At 38.9% G+C, this 24692-nt stretch overlaps 1 protein-coding gene across 14 annotated transcripts in view; it reads right to left on the reverse strand.

The window, feature by feature from the left end:
- RAPGEF6 (Rap guanine nucleotide exchange factor 6) overlaps positions 1-24692 on the reverse strand; it is a 205911-nt gene that overhangs the window by 21006 nt on the left and 160213 nt on the right. For 10 of the 14 annotated variants that reach the window (XM_070076077.1, XM_051844175.2, XM_051844169.2 and 7 more), the window contains 4 exons: positions 23811-24194; positions 14416-14627; positions 5115-5238; positions 2882-2905 (listed from right to left, as the gene is read on the reverse strand). In XM_070076077.1, the coding sequence (XP_069932178.1) occupies positions 2882-2905; positions 5115-5238; positions 14416-14627; positions 23811-24194 (744 nt within the window). The remainder of the gene's footprint in view (positions 1-2881; positions 2906-5114; positions 5239-14415; positions 14628-23810; positions 24195-24692) is intronic. The other 4 variants (XM_070076083.1, XM_070076081.1, XM_051844171.2 and 1 more) reach the window with 2 other exon arrangements.

The following is a 24692-nucleotide window of genomic DNA, read 5'->3' on the forward strand; positions in this document are numbered from 1 at the left end:
ATGCTTCTGAATATACCGGAACTGCAAGCTGGGTGGAAAAAAAATCACAATTCACACAAGTCACTGCTGCACCAAACTCTGTATTTCTTGGCAAATCCCCTTCCACAACAACTACATGCAAAATCAACAGAAAATACCAATCACAATGTTGCTCCTGCTTCTAAAGAAGGCCAGCAAATATAAGCTCTTACATGCTCTTTATTATGAAGGCAGCTGCTGTTCCAAAATGCTAAGGGTACCACCTATGAATTTTCTCAGCTAACCTATTTATATACAAATATTTTAAATGTCAGATCTCCATCATACAATTTGTTCTTCAGTATTCACATACCTAGTTTCAAACAAACACTAGTATCCTAGTTTTCATAATAAAGTAAGTAGAACCTAATTGAAAAGGTATTACAGTTATTTTTTTCTTTCACTTTTTTTTTTTTTTTTTTTTTGACAGGCAGAGTTAGAGAGAGAGAGAGAGAGAGAGAGAGAGAGAAAGGTCTTCCTATCATTGGTTCACCCCCTAAATGGCTGCTACGGTCAGCGCACTGCGCCGATCTGAAGCCAGGAGCCAGGTGTTTCCTCCTGGTATCCCATGCGGGTGCAGGGCTCAAGCACTTGGGCCATCCTCCACTGCCCTCCTGGGCCACAGCAGAGAGCTGGACTGGAAGAGGAGCAACCAGGACAGAATCCAGCGCCTTGACCAGGACTAGAACCTGGTGTGCCGGTGCTGCAGGCGGAGGATCAGCCTAGTGAGCTGGGGTGCCAGCCTTTTTCTTTCACATTTTAAGATCTTTGAAATAGAGGTGTGTCTTACACTTAACGGCAATCTTCAATCGCTACTTGTCTGGCCAAAACTGTGATAAGATTGTTACTACTTCCACATGCAGAAACCTTAAGACCCGCAGAATGATTTGGAAGAAAATCTGATTAATGAATTACCCTTTTGACTCTCAGGAACCAAATGATTATAAAGGTGTAGTGAATCTGACAAGTTCAACAACATTCTGAAAACTGATATCAAAAATAGATTTGCTCTAAATATTTGCAAAGCCAATCTAAAAGCCCAGTATATCTTTCTTCAGGACATGTTTTAAGAAATGCTGCATTACTAAGAGATTGGGCACTACTATGCAGGAAACAAAAACCAACCAATCAACCAGCCAACCAATCAACCCAAATAATCCCAGGGACTAATGACTCAAAAAGAGATTCATCAGATTCATATTCTGAATATGAAGTTTTAGAAAGACCTAAACCAAATGACTTGGCTTGTATTTTCCTGTTTATGTATGCACAAGAATATTACACAATAAAAAACCCAAAGCTAAGGCTGTAAGAGCACAGACTAAAAATTCTCAGTGGTAACTTGACACCATAGTGATTTTTCTTGGTGCTACAAACAATAACACATTCAACAATACTGATGTCATGCATTCAAAGAAATGCACTAAAGTTTCAATATTATAATACAAAACTTAAAGCTTTTAGTTGATATGTGAGGAAAAAAAAGGGCAGAGTATTGAAAAATCTAGGATAGATATCAAATTTAAAAAACAGAAATATTGCAGTCTCCTAAACTACTTCTAAAACAAAAGGTACTACTATGGGAAACCAAAATACCTAGTGTTTGCAAGCATCAGTCATCACACAAAGCAACTTTAAACCTGAACAGTCAATGTGTTAACATTTCAATCACTCCAAATACCCACTAAAATATACTGTCAAATATTCTTTACAATTACAATTCATTACAATTGTAATGCCAGGTATCAATTTCTATTTTCAGTGAGAAAAATCAGAGAAGACCAAGACACCAATGTATGATACAAAAATAATAATAGTACATGAGAAACACACAGAAAGAGAGAACAAAGAATAAAAGTCAAGTTTCATCAAACTTTAATGAAAAAACAAGACCACAAATAAGACAAGACTCAAGTAAATGAGGTGGCTCAGAAAAAAATTCTTTTAACATGGACTAAAAGCCATCTAATGCCATGACTTACTAGTCTTAACATAATTCCTCCATCAAGAAAAGTCATATTTTTATACCTAAAAACAAAAGGACTAAATATATAATTTTATGAGATTTTTAACCTTTTAGGATTCCAAATAGCTAGGCGATGCATGAGCAGAGACTTCAAACTACTTTAAAAACAAAAGGTGGCAGTTTCTGATTCTGTAACAATTTTAAAGGGAGGTAAGGAGTCTTTCATTAAAGTTTGTAAGAATTTAAATGGAGTTCAGTCAATGTCTAGTGGCATTAGTAGATCTAGTTCAATTTTAAAGTACAGCTTAGATAAAGGTTGGCTTTTTTTGGAAAATCACTGCAAATATGCAACCTTTATGAACAGATCTTTCCTCCATTTCTAGAAACTTACAGGATGTATTCACTTTCGCAAAATATGGCATTTGACTAAAACAAAGTGGTGTAGACCCTGGAATCAGACTACTTGGGTTGGATTCACCATTAATAAGCGGTAAGATTTTGGACAACTTTACCTTCCCCATGTGTCCCATCAGAATAATAGCATCTACTGACAGGGTGGTAGGAGAATTAAGTAAGATAATTCATTTGGAGTGCTTAGAACAGTATGGAACAAAGCAAGCATATAACAAATATCCACTATAGTTACCATCTAACTGGATCCTGTTACATTAAAATTTGAAAAGGACTTCAGTATGTCAATAACAGAAAAGTAAAGGGAAAAATAAAGCTAGTTCTATTACTACTTTCACCTTGTTAGCAAAAGGCACTTGTCAGGAATGTGGGTTGACAGGGTTAATAGAACGCATGCTGTTTTTTGTCGTGCATTAATGAAAAGGATGCAGTATATGTTAAGAGTTGCACAACTCTCATTCCAGTTGCGTTCATCTCTACACTTACCCCAGACTCCGCCACCTCTTCTTCCTGTAAGCAAGAGCCACAAACATTGAAGCATGTGTTTGAATAGGAAAGCACAGAAAAAAGACAACAAGTGAGAGTCAGAGAAACTATGCAGACAGAATAGAACAGACAAATTTTACTAGGATACAAAGTAGCTTAACAGTTCAATGACTTTAAAGATATGCAGGGGGAAAGATGATGAGTTCTGATACATACTGAACATCAAACACTCCACAATGTCTTTTAAGATATGCTTTAGAACACTTTTTTTTTTTTAAAAACAACTCACTGAGAACCCTAAATTATTATGACACTTAAGGAAAATCATTTACTTACTACAAATTTGGAATTAAAACTTTAGGTAAAAATAAACTTTAAAAGGAACAGAATTTTTGAACTTCTCTAGAAAGGATTTTTAAGTTATTTATTTAAATGACAGGATGACATTATGAGCAACAGAGACTCAAAATTTCATTTTTAAGTGCTGAAGTTTCTCTAACAGTGTATCTTCAAAGAAATTTTAACCAGTAAATCCAACTTAAAATATCAGTCAAGTGGTGAGCATTTTGGCCCAGTGGTTAAATAGTTAATACACCACTTAAGATGCTAGGTTAAAAACAAACCAAAACCTTTTTAACACTGTTATCTTTATATCCTAACTGATCTAACTGATCAAAGGCTTTCTCTAAAGTCAACTGAATACTGTTAAAATAAAAGGAGTTATTTCTGTCCACAATAAATTATACAGTAACAAAATAGACAATCTGCTCAAGGAAAGATACTACATTTCAGTACTAACAAAACTAATTCACAAAAACTTCAGCTGAAACTAAATATAAATGGTTACTTCTCCCATACATTATCTACTCAACTCTTTCCCAAGAAAAAAAATCAGGCTTATTAATCTTATTAATTTTCTCCCACATGTATTATGGAAGCTCAGCTGGCAATTATGGCATTATCAGCTGTCTGGCAGGGTCACAAATCCACTGTTTCAGGGACAAGGTGATAACATGAGAGTAAAATGGAGGTTCATGTAAGACAACAAGGATTGGGAGGGCCACAAGACAAGGACATACAACAAAAACAAAAAACAATCAAGCCCTCCTCAAGGTCTGCTTTAGTCCCTGGCTCTTACTGTTTTCTGATTCCACACTGTTAACAGTGCCATCTCTCATGCAATGATTCTCAAGGGGCAGAAGTGGGCTAGGGAGGGAATAAGAGATTTAGCACATTGCTGTCTCCATATCTGGAGGATCTCAACTACAGCAACCACCAGATTAACTGTTTACAAAACAATAGCACTGAACACCAATATTAAACAAAACAAATAAAACCAAAAAACAATCCTGACACACCCTGGTTCTGTTTGGTTACAAAAATTCTCTGGTTGCTAAACTACAAAGTATTCTTATATCCTTAATACAGTATATGCTTTGAAGACACAGGTTTTGTGTCTGCCTCTTTAAGTCCTTGCAGCTTTAATCCCTTATATATTAGAAGGCATACACATAGACTCCAAAGAAAATCAGACCAGAAGTTAAAAACCACAATGTCTATTTACACCTCAAAACTCAGAGTTCAATAACATACTTTTTATAAACTTTACACATACATATGAAGAAGTCTTTTTAACTACATTAAAAATGAATTTTAAAATAATTCCTAATAGACCAGGTTAATATAGAATTACAAGTATTTTCCATTTTTAAAGAAGACAGAACATGATTAAATTTGTACTTCCTAAATGCCTAATGCACTTATATACAAATAAACAGCAGGATTATAAACTGCAAGGAATATGTTTTAGAAGACTGTAAATATGAATTACAAGTAGAACCTTAAAAATATTCAGCAAAAAGACACATGCAGATTAATATCTTATAAATTAAGTTAAAAACAAGATGAAAACATTTGTTGTAATAATTTGTCTAAAGATCATCTTGTTTTTAGTATCTGCTTCTATTTTGAATAATGAACTATAATGCATTCAAAAAAGTAATATAAATACACAGCAAGTTTTAGCAAATCATGTAAAAATTGCTCTGAGCTTCAGCTCTTATATAAAAGGCAAGCTATAACCTGTTAGGGTTATTCTGATGGAAAAAAAAAAAACCAGACTGTGTAAGGCACTTAAGTATAAAGCACAACAAATGGCAGATGATGAATAAATGGTAAAAATAACGGAGAGTATGTACCACTCCGTAACACTGTACACACGTCAATGCCATACCTCTGTCTGAACATCATAGCTGGGTCCATGTTGGCAGAAGTCATTCGAATAACTTGACGGATTTCCTTGGCGATCATTCTTAATTTTTCAAAGTTTACTAAACCATCTACTTTGGAGTCATTTCCTATAGAATAAAACCAATTTCATTTTTATATGAATATCTATACAACATGCACACCCTAAAACCTAACTCTCCAGATGCTCAGCCCACTCTCAGGCAGGTACCCCCGTGAGCTCTTGGGGACAATTTGAAAACATAGGTTTTACCAATAGGTCACAAGGTCATCTTTGGGCTTACTTAACTCAAGCGCACCAAGTATTCTTTGATTTATAATACTACAAAAATTGTTAAATGAACTGTAATTATAAGATATTCCGTAAATACAAGAATTTGACTTTTCTTGGAGTGGGGAAGAAAAAAACGTATAGGATGAAAGATTAAATAATATCAGGTGTGTTTTTCCCAAAGGCAGTAATTAAAACTAAGCAATGGCTGCCTCTTCGGTGAGCCATCTACCTTTCTTCTCCCAGAATTTGACTTTACAGTCCTAACTTCATTCACTAACACAAGTCTGTTCATAAGTTCCATTATTTTTGTTTCTGATGTTAAGTAGTTCTCTTAAAAAAAAAAAATTCATGCAACTTTCAAAATGTTCTACTTTCTGTTGAAGAAATCCAGCACAAAGACCAGATGCAGCCCGTTTGCTAGCTTACTCAGTCCAAAGCAGAAGAAAAAGACCACTATGTTTAAAGGGTCATGTGTTTTTCCCATCTTTTCTTTTTAAAAAAATATAAAAAGAACAGATCTTTATGCATTCCACAGTTACAGTTCCAAGAAGATAATCACACTTTCCTCACTTCCCTACTCTTCCCTGAACTCCACCTCTTTCCTCTCTTCACGAGTTTTTGCAAAGACATAATTTTAATCTATTATTCATAGGCTTAATTAATCACTAGTCATATTCAACAAGTAAAAAGTAGGAAGACCAGATATCTGCAGGAGTACAGCCAAGGGCTTAAAATGACAATCATATCCCAGAATCACCACTTGATTCTTATACATTTTTTTGTATTCTGCATTAACTGCTACGTATCAGAGAAAACAACATCTTTGTCTTTTTGAGACTGACTTATTTCACTAAGCATAATGATTTCCAGTGCCATCCATTTTGTTGTAAAAGACAGGGTTTCATTCTTTTTAATGGCTAAGCAGTATTCCGTGGTGTTTATATACCATATTTTCTTTACAGTCATCAACTGATGAACATCTGGATTAACTCCATATTTTAGCTATTGTGAAACCAGGTGCAAAAAACATGGGGGTACAAATAATCTTTCATTTGCTGATTTCATTTCCTTTGGGTGAAGTCCCAGAAGTGGCATGGCTGGGTCATAGGGTCACATGGTCTATTTTCAGATATCTGAAAACTATCCACACTGTCTTCTACAGTGATTGTACTAGTTTACATTCACACCAACTGTACATTAGGGTACCTTTCCCCTCACATCCTCACCAGCATTTACTGTTTTTTGATTTTTCGATGACAGCCATTCTACCTAGGGTGAAGTGATACCTCACTGTGGTTTTTATTTGCATTTTTTGGAAAGCTAGTGATCCTGAGCATTTTTTTATATGCCTTTTAGACATTTTTATTTCATCCTTTGAAAACTGTCTGTTAATGTACTTTGTTCATTTTTTTAACTGGACTGTTTTCTAATTGCTGTGTTTCTTGAGCTCTTTATAGGTCCTGGATACTAATCCTTTACCAATTACAGAGTTTGCAAGTATCTTCTTTTCTGTCGGTCGACTCTTCATTTTGCTGAGTGTTTCCCTTGCAGTGCAGGAACTTCTTAGCTTAATCCAATCCAATTTGCCTATTTTTGTCTTTATTTTATTGCCTGTGCTTCTGCAGTCTTTTCAAGGAAATCTTTGCCTACACCAGTGTCTTTAGCTGTACTCCGGAAGTTTTGATACGTTGTGTTGTCATCTTCATTTGTTTCCAGTAATTTTTTAAATTTATTCTGCCACCCACTATTCAACCAGGAGAGTGTGGTTCAGTCTCCATGTGTTTGCGTATTTTCTTGAATTTCTAGAGTTGTTCATTTCCAGCTTCATTCTCTTGTGGTTAGGAAAGATACATAGTATGACTTAAATTTTTTTGAGTTTGCTTAGACTTCCTTTATGACCTACTAATGAAAATAATGTATATTCTGTACTACAGGATGAAAGGTTCTGTATATATGAACTGGATTCATTTGGGCCATAGTGTAGGTTAACTCTGTTGTTTCTTTGTTGATTTTCTGTCTACCTGGATCCATCCATTTATGAAAGTGTGATGCTCAAATGCCTTGTTATTATTGAATTGGTGTCTATGTCTCCCTATAGGTCCATGCAAATTTGTTTTTTTTTTTTTTAAAGATTTATTTTATTTCAAAGAGTTACAGAGAGAGGTAGAGACAGAGAGAGAGAGAGAGAGGTCTTCCATCCGCTGGTTCCCTCCCCAGATGGCCACCAATGCCTGGAGCTGCACTGATCCGAAGCCAGGAGCCAGGAGCTTCTTCCAGGTCTCCCATGTGGGTGCAGGGGGCCAAGGACTTGGGCCATCTTCTACTGCTTTCCCAGGCCATAGCAAACAGCTGGATTGGAAGAGGAGCAGCTGGGACTAGAACTGGCGCCTATATGGGATGTGGGTGCTTCTAGGCCAGAGCTTTAACCCACTGCGCCACAGCGCTAGCCCTGCAAATTTGTTTTAAATAGCCAGGCACCCTGGCATTGGGTACATAAACATTTACGACAGTGACACCTTTCTGTTGAACTGATCCCTTTAAACATTAAATAATGCCCTTTTTGGTCTCAATAGTTTTTGTGTTTAAGTTCATTTCATTTGCTTTTAGGATGGTTCCATCTGCTCTTTTTTGCTCTCCATTAACACAGAAAATATTTTTCTATTCTTTCATTTTCAGTCTGTATAATTTTGAGGAGGTATATTTCTTGTAGGTAGGCAGCAAATAGATGGGTCTTGTTTTTTAATCCATTCAGCCACTCAGTGTCATTTAATTGGAGAATTTACATATAACGTCATTACTAATAGGTAACAACTTCTTCCTATCATTTTTCCTGAAATATTCCTATTGTTTCTTTGTATTTCCTTTCTACTTTTACTAGAAGATTTTTCATCTTCACATTCTTTCATAATGATGGCTATTATTCTCCGTTTAGTGTGTAGCACATCTTTAAGACTCAACTGAAGGCCGGCGCCGTGGCTTACTAGGCTAATCCTCTGCCTTGTGGCGCCGGCACACCAGGTTCTAGTCCCGGTCGGGGCGCCGGATTCTGTCCCGGTTGCCCCTCTTCCAGGCCAGCTCTCTGCTATGGCCAGCGAGTGCAGTGGAGGATGGCCCAAGTGCTTGGGTCCTGCACCCCATGGGAGACCAGGAGAAATACCTGGCTCCTGCCATCGGATCAGCGCGGTGCGCCGGCCGCAGCACATGGGCCGCAGCGGCCATTGGAGGGTGAACCAACGGCAAAGGAAGACCTTTTTCTCTCTCTCTCACTGTCCACTCTGCCTGTCCAAAAAAAAAAAAAAAAAAAAAAAAAAAAGGACTCATTGTAAGGGTGGACAAGCAGTCACATCTATCTTAAACAGTTAGTGTAACCAATTTATCTATCACAGTAGGCCCTGAGGTGCCTCAGTGGAACTCCAAAGTCCTGAAGCCAAGTAGGAAGAACCACATGAGTCTGAAACACATAGCAGTCTCTTTTTCATAGTAAACACCAACTATACACTGGGGACAAGAACTGTCCAGTTTTCAACAAGAGCTGGAAAAAAAGATAATTACCATAGTCTCAACTCATATAATTATGTTTTGAGGCAGCATGTCATAAAAATGTATTAGAATCCTATAACAACATTTCCTTGGGGCCGACACTGTGGTGCAGCAGTCACCACCTGCAGTGCTGGCATCCCATACGGGCACCGGTTTCAATCCGGCTCTCTGCAATGGTCTGGGAAAGCAGTAGAAGATGGCCCAAGTCTTTGGGCCCCTGAACCCACATGGAAGAAGCTCCTGGTTCCTGGTTTTGGATAGGCCCAGCTCCAGCCATTGCAGCCACTTGGGAAATGAACCAATAGATGGTCCCTGCACCCCGGGTTCTAGTCCCGGTCGGGGCGCCAGATTCTGTCCCGGTTGCTCCTCTTCCAGTCCAGCTCTCTGCTGTGGCCTGGGAAGGCAGTGGAGGATGGCCCAAGTCCTTGGGCCCTGCACCCGCATGAGAGACCAGGAGAAGCATCTGGCTCCTGGCTTTGGATCAGCGCGGTATATTGGCCGCAGAGCACTGCCGGAGTGGCCATTGCGGGGTGAACCAAAGGAAAAGGAAGACCTTTCTCTCTGTCTCTCTCTTTCACTGCCCACTCTGCCTGTCAAAAAAAAAAAAAAAAAAAAAAATCCTTATGATAAAAGAGTGGAACTGAATTAACACCAGCTACAGCTACCACATTATCGCTAGGTAATCGGAATCTTTCTGCTGAGAAAAATTAGAAAAGACGGATAAAAACAGAAAACGTAAAATGTTACAAAGTATCAAAAAAGCTAACAAGACAGTGAAACTTTGTAAGAATAATGCACAGGAGCCCGCTAGCATCTCAAGCGCTGCCCCAGGAATATCTCACGACTTCCGAAGCGGGGTAGATGGGGTGAAAAAACAGTATAGCCAGTCTGTCTTTTCAGGTAAAAGGAAAAGTAACTTAAGTCCAACTAGATAACCAATGCTTTAAGTTTTGGAATCTGAAGGACTATATTCTGGGACTAAGGATGAACTGTATGAGTGCAAGAATAAAATTGAACTGATAAAGCATCTTCATCCATTTGAAAATGCATTACAGTGATTTTGGATGCTGGCACTTCTAGCAGCCAGGTGCAAGCTTTATTTTTCCCTGGAACAGATCATCGTTTGAAACCTCTTATTATTTCTGCAATTTTTTATACAAAACATTCATTACCTTACCAAAAATAACCAGGCATGAGGAGGAAAGCTAACATAATTAAATACAAAAACAACAACAACAAAAAAACAGACCTAAAGAGGATACAGGTTATAAAATTGTCAGAGACTAACTTTAAAAATAACTAATGCGATACTGAGAACTTTGGCAAACAATACAAAACTTAAAATGTTAAATAAACTGTAAAACTGGCCGGTGCTGTGGCTCACTAGGCTAATCCTCTGCCTGCGGCGCTGGCACCCGGGGTTCTAGTCCCAGTCGGGGCACCGGATTCTGTCCTGGTTGCTCTTCTTCCAGTCCAGCTCTCTGCTGTGGCCAGGGAGGGTAGTGGAGGATGGCCCAAGTACTTGGGCCCTGCACCCACATGGGAGACCAGGAGGAAGCACCTGGCTCCTGGCTTTGGATCAGCATAGTGCGCAGGCCGTAGCGGCCATTTTGGGGGTGAACCAACAGAAGGAAGACCTTTCTCTGTCTCTCTCAATAACTCTGCCTGTCAAAAACAACAACAACAACAACAACAACAACAACTATAAAACTGAAAAAAAACATAATAACTTGAATCAGGAACTGAGTTACGTATTTAACAAGACATTACAAGCAGCTGAATAGAGAATTAATAAACTAGACTACAGGGTAGAATAAAGTATCAGAATGAAGTATGGCAAAACAAAAAAATGGAGGGCCGATGCTGTGGTATAGTGGGCTAACTCTCTGCCTTTGGCACCGGCTCACTAGCATCCTGGTTGCCCCTCTTCCAATCCAGCTCTGCTAATGTCCTGGGAAAGCAGTGGAGGATGGTCCAAGTATGTGGGCTCCTGCACCCATGAGGGAGACCTGGAAGAGGCTCCTGGATCCTGCCTTCAAACTGGCCCAGCTCCAGACATTGGAGTCATTTGGAGAGTGAACCAGCAGATGGAAGATCTTTCTCTTTTTCTCTTCCTCTGTAACTCTACATCTCAAATTTAAGTAAAATCTCAAAGACAAAAAGATGAGAATTACAGAGAAGAATATATGAGGTAAGAGAGGCACAGGTAACAGAGGTAAAACCACAGTCCTTATAGGAGAGGCCAGAAAAGGGTCCACATTGTGGTGCAGCTGGTTAAGTCACCACTTGTAACATGCACATCCCCTATCAGTATGCAAGTTCAAGTTCTAGCTGCTCCACTTCCAATCAAACTCCCTAATAATCTGTCTGGGTAAACAGGAGAAGATGGCCCAACTACTTGGGCCTCTGCCACCCACTGTGAAAGACTCAGATGCAGTTCCAGATTCGTGGCACTCTCCTGCCTCAGCAATGGCCACTGTGACCATCTGGGAAGTGAACCAGATGGAAATTGTTTCTGTGTCTCTCCCGCTCTCTCTGTAACTCCGTCTTTCAAATAAATAAATATGAAAAAAGGCGAGGGGGGAGCAGATAAAATATCTGAAGACATAATTACTGAAAATCTTCCAAAACCAATGAAGCATAACATACCATTGGTTCAAGACGATCAAAAAGCTATTTATTCAAACTTCCACTTTTTACTTTTAAGATTTTATATACTCACAGATGGGTATCTAAAGTAATAAGCTACTGAGAAGAACCCAGTAAGAATTAAAACAGAAAAAATAAAACTTCACACCAGCTCTCACATCATAGCAAAATTAGAAACAAAAAAGATGAAAGGCAAAATAATAACAAGCACTATTAACAAAGCAATACTATAATCAAGGGAACAGCAAGTAAGACTAACAGCTAATTTCTGAACCTTAACAATGGGAGCCAGAAGACACTGCAACATTATCTTAAATTATTGAAAAAAGATAGCGGTCAACCAAATATACATCTCTGATTATTAAGTAAAGGCATTTTCAGATAAACAAAATCAAGGTATTTCCAATGAAGAAGACTTGCACATTAGGGAATACTAAGCAGTGTTCTATAGACAAAAACTTCACCCTGACCCCAAATCTACCCAATCATGAGAAATCCGTGAAATGCAAGAAGGAATGAACAACAAAGTACTAATGAATATTAAGTTAACTAATCCTAACAAATATACATGAAATAAAATCTAGTGTACTTTAAAAAAATAAAATATTGTACAATTATCAACTTAATAAAGCAGGAAAAATACTATATACAAAAACCATATCAGGTAGATTATAAGCAAACTCTATAGTAAAGGATTAATAAATCAGGCTTTTAAAATTAATAACTTCTATTCATCAAAAGTTAGAGAGGCAAAAAAAAAATCACATCATACCCAAAGGTATAAAAAATTCTTTCAAATACATAAAACACGAAGATAATCTAAAAATAAAATATGGGCAAAAAAATCCAAAGTAATAATTAACAAAAGAATACTCAAGGGGCTGGCACTTGGCCTGGCATTTAGACGTGGATTAGAATGCCCTTATCCCACACTGGAGTGCCTGGGTTCAAGTCTCAGCTGCACTCCTGATGCCAGTTCCCTGCAAAGGCACAACATGAGAGGCAGCATGTGATCCATCAAGAACTTGGAATTCAGTCACCCAAGCAGGAGACCAGGAATGAGTTCCAAGAGTCAACTTTAGCAGATAATACCAAACTGTTCTCTAAAGTTGATTATGGGAGTATCAGGATCTACACCATGCTTTTCACCATGCATATAACATATAGCTAACAAAAACACATGTGCACTAAGAAATATGAACAAGAACATTCACAGCAGCACTATTCACAATAGGTCAAACGCGGAAACCACCAAATGCCAGTCAATAGAACAGATGGATCCACTGTACTGCATTGTAACTAAATGCTGAGTAATGTTGAAAATCAAATATTGCTACACTCAAAAACACGAAAAATTTTCACAAATCTAATGTTGATTGATCAAAGTAAGCTAAAAATAAAAGACATAAGAAAACAAACATAACCTATCATTCTACTTACAGGAGACTTCCAAAAGTACACAGAAGATGGATAAGATGCCACTTGGGACACCTGCATCCCATACTGGAGTGCTTGTGTTTGGATCCTAGGCCTACTACTGATTCCATGTTCCTGCACTGAGCTCCCTGGGAGATAAATGGTGATGGCTCAAGGAGTTGGGTCCTTACCACCTACATGGAGACCTGGATTAAGTTCCAAACTCCTGGTTTCTGCCTGACCCAGTACTGGCTAGTGTGGGCATCTGGAAGTGAACCAGGTAGATGGAAGCTCTTTTTCTGTCTCTATGCCTTTCAAAGAAAAACAAAGTAATAGATTTTGAAATTTTATGGAAAAATGGAGTTAAAAATACTTTTCTGTTATGGCACAGTGGGTTAAGTTGCAGCTTGGGACACCTGAATCCCATTTCAGAGTGCCTGAAATTGAGTCCTGGCTACTCTGCTTTCAATCCAGCTTCCAACTAATGCATACTGGGAGGCAACAGATGATGGCTCAACTGCTTGGGCCTCTGACTCTCACAAGGGAGATCCAGAGGGAATTCCAGGCTCCTATTTTGGCCTGGCCCAGCCCGGGTAGTTGGAGGTATTTGAGGACTGAATCAACTAATGGAATACGGTTCTCTCTGTCACTCTTTGAAACAGATGAAAATAAGCATAAACAAGAGAAGTTAAGGCAGTAAACTTTATGGTGAAACACAAAAGCAGTAATTGGGAAGGAACATAAACAGTTTCCAGAATGCAGGCAATGTTTTATTTTGGTAAAGTTGCTTTGTCAAAATTCAGTAGTTGCTTATCTGTTTGAGTTGGAAGAAAAATACTACTGGGGCTGTTGCTGTGGCACAGCAGGTTAAGTCGTCACCTGTGAAGCTGGCATCCCATATGGGTGCCAGATCAAGTCCCAGCAGCTCCACTTATGAACCAGTTCACTGCTAATGCACTTGGAAAAACAGCAGCAGACAGCCCAAGTGCTTGGACCCAAGCACCCAGTAGGGAGACCTGGAGGAAGCACCTGGCTCCTGATTTCAGTCCTGCCCAGCCCTAGCCGTTGTGGCCATTTAGGGAGTGAACCAATGGAAGGAAGTTATCTCTCTCTCTGTCTCTCCTTCTCTAACTCTGCCTTTCAAGTAAATAAATAAAAATTTTTCAAAAATTACTAAACAATCAATGTGATCAGTCTAACCTTGATGAGTTAAGTTTGCATTTGGATACATAAAATGAACACTCCAGTGAGTTTTTGTTAACAGTATGGGTTTTGGATTCCTAAAATTTGCTGCATTTAGTTGGATAGAGCTCTAGTGACATTAATCATTTAGATGGAATATATATTAAATATAACAAATACAATTCTACAGAATTAGGTGAAACTGAACATGCTAATTTTCAAATACCTTCATGTAGAAATGTCATATCTTTCTTGACAACAGGGAAGAGTGGAATTATTGGAGGTTGCATGCTTTGACTACTAAGGATATTTCTATACTTTGCCATGTTTCTAGATGGATCAAAAAGGTCTTGTAGATCTTGGAGATGTTTCTCATATTTGCTTGGTAACTTTTCCCAAGTACCTCTGAGTCGTGCTACAGGTGCCAAGTTCAAGCCACTGCCAAAGACGAGAATAAAGATGTTAAAACTGGACTTGGGGGAGCAGCTGGGGGTGGGGAGGGTCTCAGGTTAGTAAAGTATATACACCAAGTTCTCTAATAAAGCAAAAAATAATACAAAGGACTCTTTACTCTTAAAACAGTAAGAATTTCTTTGAGGAACTATACTACTTGTGTTTACTTGTATATCTACACAGCCTTTATTTTATAGGTTACATGTAAACAGTAAATGCACTAATTTTCTGAAATAGACAGCGACCTTAAAAATTTCAGACATCAGATTGCTGCTTGTTTCACCTATAAATAACTTCATGTACATGATACTTATTTGAAAGTTCTTTAAGAAATATTGAGAACAACTGTTAAATAACAACTGACAGAAGTTATAGGGCTGAGGCAGTCTTCCTTCTTTGAGATCCTGTCTGATTCTAACAATTTTATATTCCTAAATTCTAATTGCATCCTCCAAGCTTCCAGATATTCAGTATATCCTTTCCCCAAGATATGAAAAAAGCTCAGATAGTCCTTAACTTAAAAGAATAACTCATACCTCTATATATAATATCATCCTAGGAGTAGATTGTCAAATGAAGGAAAAAATTATATCTATATATATATGCACAGCGCCTCAATTTTCTAAGCAGTTAGTCCCTCTAAGACATCTGTCTTTAATCCACACCACAAATGTTCTCTTGACCTTTGATTTTAAGGTGTTTAAAAAATCTCAGGCTGGCCAGAGTTGTGGTGAAGCAGGTTAAGCTGCCACCAGAGACTCCAGCATCCCATATGGGTGAAGATTTAAGTCCTGCCCCAGTTTCACTCCTTCTGATGCAGTTCCCTGATAATATGCCTGGGAAAGCAGCAAAAGATGAACCAAGTGCCTGGGTCCCTGGGCCCCTGCTATCCACATGGGAAACCTGTGGCTCTTGGCTTTGTACTGGTACAGCCCCAGCTGCTGCAGCCATTTGGGAAGTGAACCAGTAGACACAACATCTCTTTCTCTGTCTCTCCTCCCTTCTCTCTGTCACTGTGCCTTTCAAGTAAATAAATACTTTTTTTTAAAAAAGACAACTTTAAAAAGAAATCTGGGGGCCGGCACTGTGGTATAGTAGGTTAATCTTCTGCCTGTAGCACCGGCATCCCATATGGGCACTGGTTCTGGTCCCGGCTGCTACTCTTCCTATCCAGCTCTCTGCTGTGGCCTGGGAAAAGCAGAAGAAGGTGGCCCAAGTGCTTGAGCCCCGGTACCCACATGGGAGACCCAGAAGAAGCTCCTGGCTCTGGATCAGCCCAGCTCTGGCTATTGCGGTCATTTGGAGAGGGAACCAGTACTTGGAAGACTTCTCTGTCTCTCCCTGTCTGTAACTCTACCTCTCAAATAAATAATAAAATCTTAAAAAAAAAAAAAGGAATATTTTTCCAAAAAAATGTTTCCTTTGTATCTCAGAAACTGTTCCAAACTACAAAGACAAATAACATAAATACAAATTTCATCTCCACTGAAATAAAGGGATATCTAACTCCTAAACACATTACAAAGGTTGCAAAAAAATAGTCAAGATCAAACAACATGCAAATATATTGAAAATGACATCTATAGTTGATGGTGGCAGGGTAAGCTGGCACGGCAGGTAACTAACTCATCCTGAAGGCACAATAATTCCTTATTTTGAACGTAACAGAGTTCACAGGCTGTTGTGGTGAAATGCGGCAGGACCCTCTTCTTTACTATGAGATGTCAGGAAAAGTATGACCAGACTGGTACACACAGAAACATATTCTGGTAGCAAGCTGTATAACAGTGAAGACAGGATCCAAGGAGGAAACTTAAGTTTTAAGTAACCTTAAAGCTGTGAATCTCCATTTGCTGAGAAACAGATAAGGGTTCAATAATTCACATAAAAACCCAACCAACTCCCACTAGTTTGGAATACTGCCCAGCTGCTCTTGACAGAGTACAGAAAACTGACGTCATTTAAAATGAAGGAATGAACACAGGATCGACAATAAGCAACCACAAAGAAAAACAAATAAAAATATGAAGCAGACAAGTGCTGCCAACAATTGGATAGCGGGACAAATCAATGACTGAGAAATGATTTCAAGGGCCAGTATTATGGTACAGCAGGTGAAGCTGCTGCATACAAAGCCAGAATCCCACACTGGAGCAGCAGCTTGAGGCCTATCTGCTAGGCTTCCAATCCAACTCTCCACTAATATATCTGGGAAAACAGCAAAAGATGGTACAAGTGCTTGGGCTGCTACCATCCACGTGGGAGACAAAGAAGACTAGGCTCCTGCTTTGGCCTGACCTAGCTATAGCTAATGCAGACATTTGAGGAGTGAACCAGTGGATCCTTTTCTCTTGTGTGTTTGTGTGTCACTCTGCCTTTTAAATAAACAAAATAAGTCTTAAAAATGCATTAATAAACAGTTTAATGTGATTCAAGAACTTACAAAAAATATGTTAAGAAAAGTTCATAGAAAGTGAACTAGTGAAGTCCAAGAAATAAATGAAAGAAAAATAAAATAAACTCAGAAACGAAGGTTACAGGGGCTGGTGTTGTGATATAGTGGGTGAAGCGGCTGCCTGCAACACCCCAATCCCATGTGGGCACCAGTCTGTGTCCCCGATACTCCACTTCTGATCCAGCTCCGTGCTAATGGCCTGGGAGAGGCAGCAGAGAATGGTCCAGGAGTTTGTGTCCCTGCTACCCACTGTTACCCACATGGGAGACCTTGGTCCCCTGCTACCCATATGGGAGACATGGATGGGGCTCCTGGCTCTGGCCTGGCACAGGCTCCAGCATTACGACCTTCTTGGGGGTGGGCCATAGGACAGAAAGTCTCTCTCTCTCTCTCTCTCTGTGGCTTTTTCAAATAAATAAATAAATACCTCTTTTAAAAAAAGAAATGAATGTCATATTGGAAGCTATACAGATGTCATTTAAACACTGTGCTGGTGACATGGAGGAAAGGATTAACAAAAGCAATAAATGGAAACAGAGTGGAAAGAGACTTGAAAGCAAACAATGGTTACAGAACCCAGGAGATCCCTGAACAGGAAAAATAACTTTACGAGGAAAAAAAAATCAAAGATTCAATCTGAGAACATTTCCCAAAACAGATTTCAATCACAAGATTGAAAAGGCACCACATTCCTTTACAATCTGATGCACACTTAAGAGAGATGCAGAAACATCCACATTAAGGGTAAATGACCACAGAAATTAGAAACCTGGGAATGTAGCAGGGAATAGAAATTCATGCTACTCTCAGAAATTAAACAACAACAAAAAGGTTTATTTATCTGAAAGGCAGAGTATGCAAGAAAGACAAAGAGAAGGAGGGAGGGTGGGAGAAAGGGAGGGAGAGAGAGGTAGGCACAGAAAGAGAAAAGATTGACTGATGTTCCATCTGCAGGTTCACCCCCCGAATTGCCTCCAACAATCAGGGCTGGGCCAGGACAAAGCCAGGAAATCAGAACTCCATGCAGGGTCTTCCAAGTAGGTGGCAGTGATCCAGGTCCTCGGCCTTAATACGCTACCTCCCAGGGTGTACATTAGCAGGAAGATGGATTGGAAGCAGAGTAGGTGGAACTGGAACCACCAGCACTCTGGTATGTTGGCATCCCTAACCACTGCTTAGCCTGTTGTCCTGCAATGCCTGATCCTACTCTCAGGAATTTAAAACATTCACATAAAATGCTAAGAAATAATTTGTGAAACAGAAGTTTTATGGCCAAACTAACATTAAAGTTCAAAAGCAACAAAAACTGAATGGGGCCTCCATCCCCAAGGCCTGTGATGTAGACTTATCAAGCTCCAGGATCTTTCCCTCAGTTTGCATTCCTTCTGTCTTCTTTAGGATGATTACAAGTCAACTGCTTGCTAACAATTAATTCAATAAATTAAAGGAGTGATACAAGGGTAAGGTCCTTCTAAAATACTTCAATTACCATCATCTCAATGGTAGCCAGTTCTCCAAGAGTTTCACAGGAACTGGAAGGCTCTCCTCAAACACTGCAGCACCTAACCTATCAGCAGACCCCAGACTGGAGAACCCTTTGCCATTACACTGCCCAATCAGAAGGCAAAGAACAACCAAAGATCCACACACAAGCTGACCACACACTGCTGGACTCCCACTTTAATCCCTAAGATTCACTGTACTGACTCCCTGTTTGAGTTTTGAAACTGAGCAATAGGTGCCCATCTCCTTGCTCTGCACATTGCAAATTAAACTATTAACATTCTTCTACCACATCATTGTCAGTGATTGGCTTACCACAGGTTAGGGGAAGGGGCCACGGTTTTGGAGGTTCTGTACAATTCCTCCAACCAGGTTTTCAGATGTTCTATAATGGAAAGATACTTTGAATATGCTCAGGAAATAGAATTCCAATAAGCCTTTCTTTAAAAAGTGACTAGAAAATAAACTTCAACCAAAGGATGATTAGAGAAATTACAAGAAAAACACTGTGATGAGTAGCCTAAGATGAATGAAACAAGGCTTGGTAAACCACAGTTCATGGGAAACAAAAACACACAACAAACAAAAACTAGAAAGATAATTGATTTAAAATCTGGATTAAAAAGATCGCATTTCAAGGGTCACCACACAATAGCTAGTGAGACAAATTACCTCCCTTACCTGTCTTTTAACCCCATTAAATCTTCACCTAATGCTTAAACAAGGAATGAAACTTTCCAAATTTTACGATGTCAGCTTAGTATTGACATTAAAATCCACAAATCAACAAATTACACTATAAACCAATTCACTTATGCAAAATGGTGCAATAATTATATATAACACATAATTTTTGTAATACATCTGAAGAAAAACTGACCACAATTACATAGAGCTCATGACAGATTAGAAGAGTAAGTCATTCTTAGGAAACTACTGAAACAATCTACCATACTAATAAAAACTTTCATGCTTTAGATACTAAAATACTCATTCTTCTTAAAACAACATCAAAACAGAACTGGAGGCATAACATATTTCACCTGAGACATTATTATGTTTAATGGAGAAATACTGGGACCCCCAAAATCATACATAAAAGTCTATAATTACAATTATTATTTAACACAGAAGCATCAACAAATAGACAAAAAAAGATAAGTGAAATGAAACAAGTTATCATTATTTGATGAAAATTATACTGTATAACTCAAAACCCCCAGATATAACTTATTAGAAAAAAATAATACAGCACAGAGCTTATATATAAAGCTCATACAAAATTGACAAATAGTCTGAAAATGTAAGAATTCCATTCACAGCAGCCATAAGACATTAAACATTCAAAGAAATGATCAAGCTTTGATATGAACAAAGCTATAAAACTCCACAGGGTAAACAAAAGAAAACTTGAACAGTGTGTGTGTAATGGTATCATGTGTCTGCTAAATTATCCTATATGTTGAATATAATCTCAATGAAAACACTAAGACTTTTTAAAAGACCTTTAAAGTTCATGTGAAATGAATATGCCAGAAACAACCAGATAAAAAGAATGAAAATAGTAGTGAGTAATCTGATTAACCCTCAACCTCTTTTTTTTTTTTTTTTTTCCATTTTAAAGTTGGGGTTACACAGAAAGGGAGAGACAGATAAAGAAGAACTTCCACCTACTGATTCACTCCCAGACAGCCGCAAATAGCCAGGAGCTTCAAGCAGGTCTCCCACACAAATGTCAGAGGCTCAAACAATTGTGCCATCCTGTACTACTTTTCTCAGGCCAACGCAGGCAGCTGGATTAGAAGCAGACCAGCCAGGACTTGAACCAGTGCCCATATGGTGTACCAGCTTTACCCACTATGCTACAATGGTTGGCCCCCTAACAGATCTTAAAATCTGAAGTTTTAGAAATTAAAACAGCAAAGTACAGAAACAAAAACAAATATCTACAGAACTGTAGTATATAAGTAGACAGTACCACATACTTTAGGAAAATGGATTAAGGATGCTGGATGACTAAGAAACCATTCGGAACACAGATATATTTCCATTTCTCATTGTTTACATGAAAATGAAATCAAGACTAATAAAGTAACATAAATCAAACTCTAATACAATAAAGGCTCTGAGCACTTTCAATGTATTAACTCACTGAATGCTCTTCAAAATCCTTTGACATTTAAGCTACCATGATTTCTTGTACCATTCAGCTTCCAACTTATGTGCCTTGAAAGGCAGTGAAAGATGGCCCTAGTACCTAGGCTCCCAACAATACCCCTGTGGGGAACCCACATGGAGTTCCAGTCTAACCACGGCTGTTTGGGGGAGTCAACCAGGGACGGATGATCAGTCACTGTGCCTTTCAAATAAATCTTTTCCAAGATGAGGAAGATTTCTAAGTTCCAATCTGGAATACTCCCCCAGATAAATCATAGGTGTGAGAGAGATGTGATGGCCAGGAACTGAGTGGGAGGGACAGCTACTCTACATAATGTATTCTTTCAGTATCTTCTGCATTTTTCCATGCACATACAATTTATATTCAGAGAATTAAATTCTTTTAAACTACAAAAAATATGCTATTTAACTGCAGACAAAACTGAATGACTCACCTACGCCATCTCTGAAAACAGCTGAGATATTGTTTATGATCTTTGATGTATTTGAATATAAAATGTAAGAATATAAAGCAATTATCTTTATATTAACTACAGAAAATATGTCTTTTGGAACAAAAACAGACTTGTTAACCAACGCCTCTGAACTAAATTTCAGGGCTTTCTCATACCCTTCTTGATGACTATTTTCTACCAGATTCTATCAAATTATTACCTTCACTTGGTTGTAGTGACACTATTAAAACTGTGCTGTTGTACTTCTTGAGCTGATACCCCATCTCTTAGGCAGGAATCTTTCTTTTTACCTCTACATTGAGGAAAGCTACTTACGTACTGTTTTTATGTTTGTACCAATTTCTGTCTATATCCTGTTGTACAAAGATTTCATCCACTCTTCATGGAGTACTCTAAAACGGAGCCTGTACAATTCAATTTCGTAACAGATGCTTCCTATGCAAACAGGTTCATTTTCCAGGTTTCGAAATGCTTATTGATGGCACCTCAGTTCCTGTTTTAAAGTCAGATGCTAAGAACTGTGAGATACAGGGCTGCCACCTGCAATGCCGGCATCCCATATGCTTGCTGGTTCAAATCCCAGCTGTTCCACTTCTGACCCAGCTATCTGCTCATGTGCTTGGGAAAGCAATGGAAGATGGCTCAAGTTGTTAGGCCCCTGCACCCACATGGAGACCCCACAAAAGCTTCTGGCTTCAGATCTGCCTAGCTCTGGCTATCGTCGTCATTTGGGGAGTGAACCAGCAGACAGAAGATCTCTCTCTGTAACTCTTTCATATAAATAAAGAAATCTTAAACTATAACATCTAGTTCAACTGCAGCCACCAGTTAATAAAGGAGGAGCTATTACTGTAAAAGTTCTGACTTAAGAGTCCTTATTAAGATTTCATTTACATCTCATGTGAGTAATGGTACAAAACACCTTACATGCTTGTGTGGTTGGTTAAGGTGGAATTATGCTGCTACACATAGACACATGGCCTTATAAACAAACCTCTTCTTTTTTAGAATTAAGAGTTTATTGAAGACAAAATCTTTTGTTGATCACTAGGTGTACAGGATGAGGGTGAGAACCTGCTGGTCATAATGAGTGGAGATTTAAATATCTATAGTTCCTAGGCTCATAATCTCAAATGATTTTTTTGAAATGGTTTCATTTTTTACATTTATTCTATTTATTTGAAATGCAGAGTTACAGGGAGAGATCTTCCATCCATTGGTTCACTCCCCAAATGGATGGGCCTGGTCCAGGAGCTTCATCAAGCTTTCCCAGTTGGGTGCAAGAGCTCAAGGACTTAAGACCATTTTCCACTGCTTTCCCAGGCCCATTAGTGGAGAACTGGATCCAAATGAACAACCGGGACTGGAGCCCATATGGGATGCCAGTGCACAGGAGGTAGCTTAACCTGTTAGACCACAATGCTGGCCCCTCAAGTAATTTTTTTTTTTTTTTAAAGATTTTACTTATTTCAAAGAGTTACAGAGAGAGGTAGAGACAGAGAAAGACCTTCCATCCACTGGTTCACTCTCCAGATGGCTGCAAAGGCTGGCTGTGCTGATGCGAAGCCAGGAGACTCTTCTGGGGCTCTCATGTGGCCGCAGGGGCCCAAGGACTTGGGTCATCTTCTACTGCTCTCCCACGCTACAACAGAAAGCATGATTGGAAGAGGGGCAGCCGGGACTAGAACCGGTGCCCATATGGGATGCCAGCACTTCAAGCCAGGGCTTTAACCCGCTGTGCTACAGTGCCAACCCCTCAAATAATTTTTCAAACAACCTTTTTTTTTTTTTTTTTTTAGAGGCAGGAAGATACTACATATATATGAGGGAGGAGTCCTCCATCTGCTGATCCACTCCCAAATGCCTGCAATGGCTGGGGCCACGCCTAGAACAGAGTTTAGTCCAAGTGCTCCCAAGTGGGTAGCAGGGGCCCCATAACTTGAGTTATCGCCTGCTTCCTCCCAGGTATATTACTAGCAGGAGGCTGGAATCATGAGCAGAGTTGGGACTCAATCCAAGGCAATCTGATACAGGATACAGGTGTTCCTACTAGGGGCTTATTTGTAGGCTTGTCCCTTCAAAGGAATTTTATAATTCTAATGTCTTGGTTTGCAGTGATACCGTAGTACAGTGCCTGGCAAACAGGAAGTACTCACCAAATGGGCACTACTGTTATTGTTAGTGTCATTTCAAAATAGCAATTTTATGTCAGAGCACAATATCATGTTGTGCCTCACAGTGAGGCAGTACTTAAATATGCACACTACCAAAGTCTGAATATAAAGACCAGCAGCTGCATACACATCTATAGAGTGTACAATCATCCAAATAAGGGAAAGAAGTAAAAATGGGAAGGCAATAACCCACACTACCAAAAAAACCTAATTTTTTGGGGGAAAAGTTAATACCATCAGAACATGTTAATATTAAAGTACCTAATGATATTTCAATAAAGGCAGAGTTAAGTGAACTTTTCGATTCCTAGACATTTAATACTTAAGTATAAAATCAACTTCATGTCTAATATGTTATAACAAAACCATATACAGGTATGGTTATCAATTTGTATAAACTTACCTTATTATTGCAAACATGGAATTGAAGTTCTTACATTCTCGACAATGAAGTGCGATTTTAATAAAATGCTTAATAATCTTCATTCGCTTGAGCTGATTTGATTCAGTTAAAATCTCTGAGGCAACCCAGAAAGTCTCTTGGTTTACAATATCTTCAAATGCTTTCAAGTGAGTATTTCCTATTTTGGAATCTAACTTAAAAAGATCATCAATGTATTCAGTAGGCTCAATGTTACGGAACAAATCAAAGTCCCTCATTGACAGCTGGGTTGCCACTTCAATGGTACTGAGCTGCAGCATAGATAGCTGGCTTTCCTTAACTAGTTCCTGAGCATCTTCATCTGAACACAAGGTTTCTGTTTCCATGTTATTTTTTAAATAATACCTAAAAGGGAAAAACTGTTTTTATAAACGTGATCATAAATGTGGTTTCAAATGCCTACGAGCATATTCCCTTTGCATTATTAAAATAATATTTAAATACCATTTTCCTTCAACCAGTGCTGCGTTGTGGTAGAGTAGATAAAGGAGCTGCCTATGACACCAGCATCCCATATGGGCACTGGATTGGTGAACTGGTTTGTTTCCTGGCTGCTCCACTTCCAATCCAGCTTCCCACTAACGGTTTAAGAAAGCAGTGGAAGATGGCCATGTGTTTGGGCCCCTAGACTCATGTGGGAAACGTGGATGAGGGGCCTGGCTTTGGCCTGGCCCAATGCCATTATGGCCATCTGGGGATTGAATCAGCATATGGAAGACCTCACTCTCTGTCTCTCCTACTTTTTTTTTTAAACGGATTTATTTTATTTATTTCAAAGAGCTACAGAGAGAGGCAGAGAGAGAGAGGCAGAGAGAGAGAGAAAGAAAAAATAAAGAGAAGTGT

This window comes from Oryctolagus cuniculus, chromosome 6, assembly GCF_964237555.1.
Source record: "Oryctolagus cuniculus chromosome 6, mOryCun1.1, whole genome shotgun sequence".
NCBI classification, from domain to species: Eukaryota; Metazoa; Chordata; class Mammalia; order Lagomorpha; family Leporidae; genus Oryctolagus; species Oryctolagus cuniculus.